Source organism: Myotis davidii, unplaced genomic scaffold (assembly GCF_000327345.1).
Source record: "Myotis davidii unplaced genomic scaffold, ASM32734v1 scaffold1025, whole genome shotgun sequence".
NCBI classification, from domain to species: domain Eukaryota; kingdom Metazoa; phylum Chordata; class Mammalia; order Chiroptera; family Vespertilionidae; genus Myotis; species Myotis davidii.
Window position 1 is genome coordinate 788,557 of NW_006297812.1, and position 8,883 is coordinate 797,439.

At 47.0% G+C, this 8,883-nt stretch overlaps 1 protein-coding gene across 11 annotated transcripts in view; it reads left to right on the top strand.

Moving 5' to 3' along the window:
- Positions 1 to 8,883, top strand: part of NCAM1 (neural cell adhesion molecule 1) — a 350,846-nt gene that overhangs the window by 276,853 nt on the left and 65,110 nt on the right. For all 11 annotated transcript variants that reach the window (XM_015570327.1, XM_006773506.2, XM_015570328.1 and 8 more), the window contains exon 2: positions 8,082 to 8,156. In XM_015570327.1, the coding sequence (XP_015425813.1) occupies positions 8,082 to 8,156 (75 nt within the window). The remainder of the gene's footprint in view (positions 1 to 8,081; positions 8,157 to 8,883) is intronic.

Here is an 8,883-nt window from a genome sequence, read left to right on the forward strand (position 1 = left end):
GGTTCACCCCTGGGACTGTATGAGACTGGGCTAACGCCCACTCAAAAAGGATCTCACCCCTGGCCTGGCATCTGCCCCTTTGGGCCTCTATTGGGATCCCTCTTTCTGCTGCTTTAAGAAAATAATTACAATATATTCCCCAATGCATCTCCTTCCTTTATGATCCTCCATTAAAACAAGTAAACCAGCAAGCTCCTTCCATCGGCAGCAGACCAGCTCCTCCCGGTGTCTGACTTGTGGACGGGGCGTGGAGCTTAATTGGGTCATGACCCTGCTCACTGTCCCTTTGAATCATTTCTTCTGACTGCCCGTGAAAGATGCTCCGTTCTCAGGGATGGAGATTGGTGGAGGGAGTAAGGACCTATTACTGCTGAGCAGATTCAAACAACATGGAGATCTTGCTGGCCTATAACCAGAAGCACAGGACATGTATGATGGGCCAATAGTCCAGGCTTCTAGCTTCTGGGTGATGTATGGGGACAACAACTGGGGTTTGAGACCACTGAATTCTCTATAAAACTAAACCATCTGATCAGAACTAATGAAACACACTTTGACCCAGGGACTCAGAGCTGGAGCCGTTATCTGCCTTGTCTCTGCATTCTAATCTGATGCCAGGACTATGGAACAGAGACAGTACCCACCTATTCCTGATGCCCAGCAGCTTGTGTAATTTATTACTCTAAGAAGTAGGGCCCCCTGCTTCTGGCAAGTTGGTTTCTGTTGCTTGGCTATCGGAATTCTGTAGGATAGACTATTTGGGGTGATGGAATATCAGATTAATCACCTGGCCGCAGTTGTGCAGAGTGGCTTGATACTTTTCCTGCCTTACTGTGTCATAATGCCAATTATAGCATCACATGGCATAGAAAGCTGGAGAATTCTGAAGCCATATTCAACTTCTCCGTACCTCCCCCATCACTCTGTTTGGAAGAGTCACATGTTTTGAGGAGGATACAGAGAAGTTTCACCGGCACTCCTTCCTGCATCACTTTTGTAATGAAACACTGCCCAGTTTGGGTGGCTTTGTTAAAATGATGACTGTGTGGTAGATGAGCCCAGCATCTCATTCAAGTGAATTTGATTTAGCAATGTCTGCATACGGCCTGCAGCTTGTCTGTATGGTTGGTCTTGATCTAATGGCAGATGAATGAACCCACCATCACCATCAGGAGTCCTCTTCCTTCCTCCTCAGTCTTGAATTCCTCACTCACCCATCTACTGTGTGCTGGTGTGGAATGACCGTCGCTTTTGTGACGGCTTTCTGCACTCTCTAGGCTGGCAGGCGTGTCAGGAAACCAGGGGCCAAGGGTCCTGTGGGGGCTTCACACAGAGGGTCTCCCAAGGCTTTAGTTATAAGCTTATCTCCATTGGCTTGGAAACCCCAGCTAGATTGCCTCAGGCTATTTAGGTTTACATGGGAATTAGGTAGAATTCTCAGCATTTAGAGAGGTGGGGCCCTAGTTAGGCTGACCACAGGATTGGCGGCCCTAAGTATGATTTCTAGATGATGTTAGTTGCTGCTATGAGCCAGCTTTAAGCAATGAGGATGCTTCCATTGGCAATTAGAGTATGTTCTGCCATTATGATGCTATTATATAGAACCTGAAGCCCAAATCTGTAAAAACACACATTTCATAATTTCTTTGCAATGACATCCAACTTTTGGGTTAATATATTTTTTCTTTCATATATGTATATCTTTTTATTGATTTTATAGAGGAAGGGAGAGGGAGAGAGAGAGATAAAAACATCAATGATAAGAGAGAATCATTGATCTAGTTGTCTCCTACATGCCCCACGCTAGGGATCGTGCCCACAAACCAAGCATGTGCCCTGACCTGGAATCAAACTGTGACCTCCTGGTTCATAGGTCGATGCTCAACCCTTGAGCCACACCAGCCGGGCTTGGGTTAATATTTGAAAGTAAAACTGTCTTTTTCTTCTTCTTCCCAAGTGCTGTCAACAGTAGCTCAACCTAAAATTATAGGATTCACATGTCCAGTCTAGCTAAGGGCCCTTCATCATCCCTGATAGTTCATTTGTTTTTCTCCCCCAAAATGAGACCAATTTACCTATGTCCAGCTGCATATTGAAACACTAGCAATCTGACAAGTTGCCTTATTCTGTGTACACACACACACACTCACACACACACACACACACACACACACACACATACACTCTTATCTAGGCTCTCAATGATTGTGTCCATATGTACATATAAATATAAGTAGACACACACACACCATAGGTTTCTGCTATCTCATTCTCATCACAAGCATTATTGAGGATTTTGTTTGTGGGGTGTGTGTGTGTGTGTGTGTGTGTGTGTAAGTTCAAAGTACTATCATACATGCACTGTCATTTAAAAAACAACCAACACAGTTGACCTTGTGCTTGGCACTTTATATACATTGCTTTACTAAATCACCCCAGCAGCCCTGAGATCAGCAGGGTGGCTATGTTCATTCACAGATGTGGAAAACAGGCGCTGAGAGCCTCCTGAGAACTCAGTGTTACTAAGCATCAGAGCTGGAAAGTGGAAACCAGGCCTCTCTGACTCCAGACTCTGACTCTTAATCAGGCCTCATTCTGACTTTTAATTCTCCTGACAATCCAACCACAAGAATTCAGTGTGATTATAATCCACATTTACTAATAGATGAAAAAACTGAAGCCAAAGTGAAGTGACTTGCCTAGGGTACCCACATTGTTTTTTGGCTTTGAATTCAGTCATCTTTTCTTTTTAATATGTTCGTATTGATTTCAGATAGAGGAAGAGAGAGGGATAGAAACATCAATGATTACAGAGAATCATTGATCGGCTACCTCCTGCACACCCGCTACTGGGCATTGAACCTGCAACCCAGGCACGTGCCCTGACCAGGAATTGAACCGTATCTACTTGTTCAAGCAATGAACCACACCGGCCAGGCAAATACAGTCATCTTTCATAGCAATAAAGTTCTGACTGGCAGGTAAAATATCTCAAATTAATGAAGAGTGAAATCAGGCCACCTGACCCCCAATTGGATCATTAGGAAAGGTTACTACTTTATTTTAAACCATAAAGAGAAACATGCTTCCCTCAAAAATAATAACCATATAATTTCTTTGAGAAGGATTGTTTATATAGGTTTATTAAGACCGATAATGCAGCCTGGCTGGTGTGGTTCAGTTGGTTGGGTATCATCCCATGCACTGAGAGGTCACTGGTTAGATTCCAGGTCAGGACACATGCCTGGGTGGTAGGGTCGATCCCTGGTCCGTGTGAGTTCAGGAGGCAACTGTGCGATATTTCTCTCTCACATCAATGTTTCTCTTTCTCTCCCTCTCTCTTCCCCTCACTCTAAAAATCAATTTTTTTAAAAAAAATCGTTTAAAAAAGAAGAACACACAACTGTAAAATGTTTACTATGTGCCAGACCTTATTCTAAGTGCTTCTCATATGTTAATTCACTTCATCTTTCCAACAGCCCTATGAGATGGGCTCTGTTTTCCCTATTTTGCAGATAAGAAAACAGAAGCACCAGAGATTAAATAACTTGGCCAAGATCACACAGCTAGTAAGTGGCAGAGCTGAGATTCAAGCTCACAGTCTGGCCCAGAGTTTTGGCCTTAATCACCCTGCAGAACTGCCTGGGCAGCTTTAGTTTTGCTTTCATTGGGTTTGGCTGCTTTAGCAGTGAAGTTGCCCTTTTTCCCTTGAGCAGTTTGCTGCCAATGAGAGCAAACTGTTGCAGGCAAGTAGGGCTGCCTCAGTCATGACCCTCCTGGTTCAGACACCTGCCTTTCCCAAATGAAAGAGACTTTAACATTCAGTTTACTTCATTAAAGTGGTTAAGTGATATTTAAGGCTCACTTTTAGAATAATAGCTCACAAAATGAAAGTATAGCGATACTTGGATGCCTTTTTCAGAAACCCTTAGCTATTACTAAATAGGTTCTAGAATACCCCCACCCCCACCCCCCGAATCTGCTGCATAATCCTCTAGTTAGCCCGTCTCTGGCATCATGGCCTGGCCTCTTCCTCACGTGTGCCTGCCTTGCCCTGGGCCCGCGGCACAGCTGCTCTCTGTCTCCCTCAGCAACCAGTGTTTTTGTAGCCATTTAACAGAAAGTCTTTTCAATTGGCTGACAGAGACCTCGGTTCACTTTCTGCGCTCAGTTCCCACCCCCGCAAGCACATTAGAACCTAAAAAAGGACACCAGTACAATAAACTGCCGCAAGAAGTTGCTGGCTCCAGTGAAATCTGCAAACCCCTTTCTGAAATCAGAATGATTTTTTCCTGTCACTTTGCCTTTGTAAGATTCGCACTCATCCTGCTAAGTGCCTTAGCATCTTTTATGAACTGAAGCACGAACTCCCTTTTCTTTAGCAACTAAAACTCTATAGCTAGCTTCTACTACGGAGTTTGGAAGTAAGAAAACTTCTATCCACGCCTGAAGCTGTTTCCTAATAAACAAGTCAGCATATCTTTCAGAATATAATATCATTTAAAAAACACACACATTTAAACAGAAAATACTTTTTAAAACATAAAGATCTCCCACAGGGTTATTTTACTTTCTAAATGAGCAAGGAAAGGGGGATCATGTCAACATCAAGGGAATCTTTTTCCTGTCTGTTCACAGGGATAGAATGGCTGGGCCTTTCCTCTCCATTCAGCCTGGGTTTGATTCTTGACTCCTGGTTACAATTAATTCTGGCTCTGAACCCCCCTTCCCACCTGTAAAAGGAAGGTTATAATGCTAGGATTAACGGTGAGCAAGGAGGCTAGCTACAGTTAACCATGGTAGAAATGATGACAGCAACTTGATTGTAAGATTTCTGGGCACTCTGCTCTTTCTAGCCCATAATTTGGGAAGAGAGAAAATAGTAACTAATAGAAAAGGAGCCTATTGGGCAGCCAACAGAAGGTTAGCAATAGCTGTGCAGGTTGGGGGAGAGCTAGCCTTAGAATTAAATGACTTTCACTCTTGACTTTATTACTCATTAGCGGAGTTACCCTGGACAAGTCATTTCATTTCTCTGAGCTTTAATTTCCTCTTCTGTAGAAAGGAAACAATATCAGTCTTTTTATACCTCAGTACTATTGTGTGCATCAGATTAAATAAGGAAGGGTCTTTGGTAAACCAGAGAGTGTGAAGCAGCTGCAGGAAGATGGGCCCAACACCAAGGTTTATCAAATGTATCTTTGGATGCATCCAAGATGGAGTGGACAACATGCAATGTTAATGCAAAGTAGGAGAGGAGATCTTTTTCTGGGAGAAATGTTTTCATAAGTTTCTTTAACGTAAGAGTTACGCCTGGTTAGGAAACTTCATTCATATATGCAACTAGAGAAAGGCACAAGTTAAGATTTTTTATTGGAAACAATGAATGAACTAATAGAAGAAGAAAGGAAATGGAGGGGAGTTTGCAGGTTGGAGCAGGAGTTCCACTTACCATCGTTAAACCTAACCGTTCGCGGTGGAATCTGGGAAAGAAGAACCGGCATGCGCTGGTGGCCAGAGTCCGGGCTTCCTCTGGCCCAGCTGGCACTGCTTGGAACGGGGAATCTCACCGCCTTTTCCATGAGCGCAAAGGGTCAGGACTCTAAGTGGATCTCTCTCCTTTAAAAATGACTGTGACGATAAATGTGTGCATGAGATCTGCTGAAGTAGGAATTCCTTTGAAATTCTTATTTCTCATTTCCCATCACGGCTCAGAGGTAGACACCAGCCACATTTGAGTAAGAAACCCTTCAGCCTTGCCATGTTCTCCGGCCCCTTGAGAGTCATGTTCTGTTTGGAAAGAGCTGAGAAAATGAAGGCTGTTTTTTCACTTGGCGTAAAAATATCCTTCTCAGAGCAGCAAAGGTTCTGTGAGAGTAACGGGATCCAGATGTGGGAGCTGGCTGCTGGTGCTCGGCATGTGGGCTGTGAACTCTGCGGGCAGAAGCAGCCTCCAAGGCCTTAGCAAGTGCCCCGGGGCTCCAGGAAGGGCCAGCACCCAGGTGGCGGATGGCCTGCGCACAGCGTCTGGGCTTCATGGGTCCCTTGTACCTTGGAATTTGAGCCGCAGAGGGCATAGAAAAGGTCCTGCTTGCCCTTAAGGTGGATGGCACTGTGCTGTCGCCCGCTCTGTAAGACCACGTCCTCCCCAAAGCACTGTGGGCCCTATCAGTTCTGGACTCGATCTGGTCTATTGGGACGTGGTGAGTTGGAGAACCAGGTTGCTTGTTAACTGGAATGGAAACAGTTTACTCTCTACTTGCAGAGGCAGCATTGCATAGTAGGAAGAACACTTAGCTGGAAGCCGCATGGCCTGGGCTCTGGGGCCACCCTGGCCCTACCTAGAAGTGACCTTCAGGAAGTCACTCTACCTCGCCTTTCTCATCCAGAAAATGAGAAGGCAGGACATGGTGATGGTTGAGACTCCTTCCAGCTCCCTCTCCCTCAGTGTAGAATTGAGTGGCACCTGACTTCACAGGGAGAAGCGTGGTGGCAGAAGCAGCCCAGCCAGTCACACTGGTGCCGTCGCTGCAGTGTCCCTCATCTGACACTGTTCCATTACACCCCTGTGTGCTGTGGGCAGCATGCAGGGAAGGGAGGCGAAGACTGCATTCTCTCGGGAAGAATTCAGTCCTGAGCCCCAAATGGGTAATCAGCAGCTAACCAAGTGAGGGAGAGGCCAGCTGCCCCTCCATCGCTGTCATATTTCTCCCAAACCAGTGTTTGTAGTCTTTGAGCCCCCGCCTCTTATCCTCACAGTGGAGTGTTCAGCATCCTCTCCCAGCTGGACCCCGTGCCTGACTCCTCCCCTTACCCTGGCTCCTTCGCTTTTCGCTCTCTGTCTCCTCCAACCCATCCTTCTCTGCTGCCCCTGATGGGTTTTGCCATGGTCTGCTTTGTCTGTTGGTAGGAGGTTAAGAAAGCCTTGCCCCTAATAGTTGAGATGCCCCCCATCTCAGCCCCCACTCAGGCCCTTTGATTCCTCCATTCTGCTGAGCACAACTGTGGTCCCTTCATCAAATGCGGGCAGACGGAGACCTGCAGCAGCTCTGCCTGCAAGTCCTCACCATGGCAACCAGCATTCCCACCTCCGCTGTGCAGGGAAAATGGCTGTTCTAAGGAAGGGCTTACAGAGTCTTCAATACCCGGCCTGTTTCGTCCAACCCCCTCATTCGCACGGGCTTTAAGAAGCTACATGCGTGGAACCAAACGTCTGTGGGGCCTTCAGATTTACTAAGAGGAAAGGAGGCAGAAGGAAGCTGAACCCAAATGAACAAAAACATTTATTTTCTGCCCTAAAACTGTATTTTCATGGATATAGTTATCTGTCCTGAACAGATAAACAAGGAGCTGAATGAGTACAGGAATCTGAGATCCAGTGCAATGTATTTTGTCTTCTCGGTGGAGTGCAATGACAGAGCACGTGGCTATGCTAATAAAAATTCAGGCCAAGCAGTAAAGGTACTCTGGGAACTTCCCAGGGCCCGGCGCCAGCATTGCCGAAGGGGGTCTGCCTCATTGGGGTGGGATGTTTGATGCTGGCTCCCGTTATGGAAAGCGATGCACTGGTCCTAGAGTCATGAGAAAGGTGAGCATTGGCAAATCCATCTGGACCCGTGGGGTCCTTCTCCATAGTCGTTAGGCATGGCCCATGACACGTTGGCAGGAGACCCCTGTGCCGAGTTCTGGAGCAGCAGGCTTCCCTCTCACACAGCCCTGGTTCCCAAAAGTAGCTGTCGAGCGGCTGTGTCCATGACTCTCAGAAGTGCTGCTGGTTGGAGTAGGACTGCAGCCTTCTCAGGGGCCCGAAACACTTAGTGCGGAGGTCATCCCAGCCCTCCCCGGGCACCGGCACTAGGAGGCAGAGGCAGCAGTGCCACAGCGAGTGGTCTGACCATGTACACTCCTGGAATCGACATGAGGACCCATGGAATCTATGATGGTGACCAGTTCTTAAAACCCAAACAACCACCTTCCCCTGCTCTAAACATGAGTGGGGACACGCCAGTTTTGAATGAAAGCTCTCGGTTTTATTCTTAGGAATGTGAATGTGTGTTTAAACTGGACTTCGTCTTTTTCAGTTTCTCTGCAGGTGGATATTGTTCCCAGCCAGGGGGAAATCAGCGTTGGAGAATCCAAATTCTTCTTATGCCAAGGCAAGTGCCCGGGGCCCACTGCATGCAGGGCAGCCTCCCAGCAGACAAACAGCCACGGGCTGTGTGCTGGCTGATTGCACCGCACCCAGAATTCTTGGTTTTGCTTTGCTGCAGGGTCAACAGTGTGACTTGGGAGCCAAGGAGGCTCTCGGGCCCTCTGCCTCCCCTCTCAAAGGGCAGCCCCAGCACAGGGAACTATATCTGGACTTGCACTTGGTGGTGGAGCACTAGGGATGTTCCTGGGAGAGTCAGCACAACTCCCAGAAGAGGGAGTCAGCTCTGAGCCCTCACTCAGTACACATCCAGAGCTCGTAACTGACAGCAGAGGAAGAAATGGTGCCTCAGTGAGTCAGTGTGAGGCTTATTTCTCAGAATCCCCAGAACAGGAAAGCCCAAGCGCAAAACTTGCTGAAAGGAAATGGAGCACTGTTATCTCTTCTGCAGTGCGGACACGAGTCCCGGGTTTCCAGGTCTACTGTGAATTCAATATTCTGTCCCATTGCCCCGACCAGAGCTCTAGGATGGTCAGAGCCGATGTCCTTGTTTTCTCTTTAGAAATTATGCCCCGTTTCCACAGCTCAGATAATTACCAGGAGCTGTCCTGTGCAGGATCAGGCTTCGGATTAAGCTTTGGATTCTCTGTAAGTGACATGACTGGGATTTGGAAAGTGGGGGAACCAGGGAAGAACTGAGCTAGGTGTGAACTGTGGCATTTAATGAGCCACTT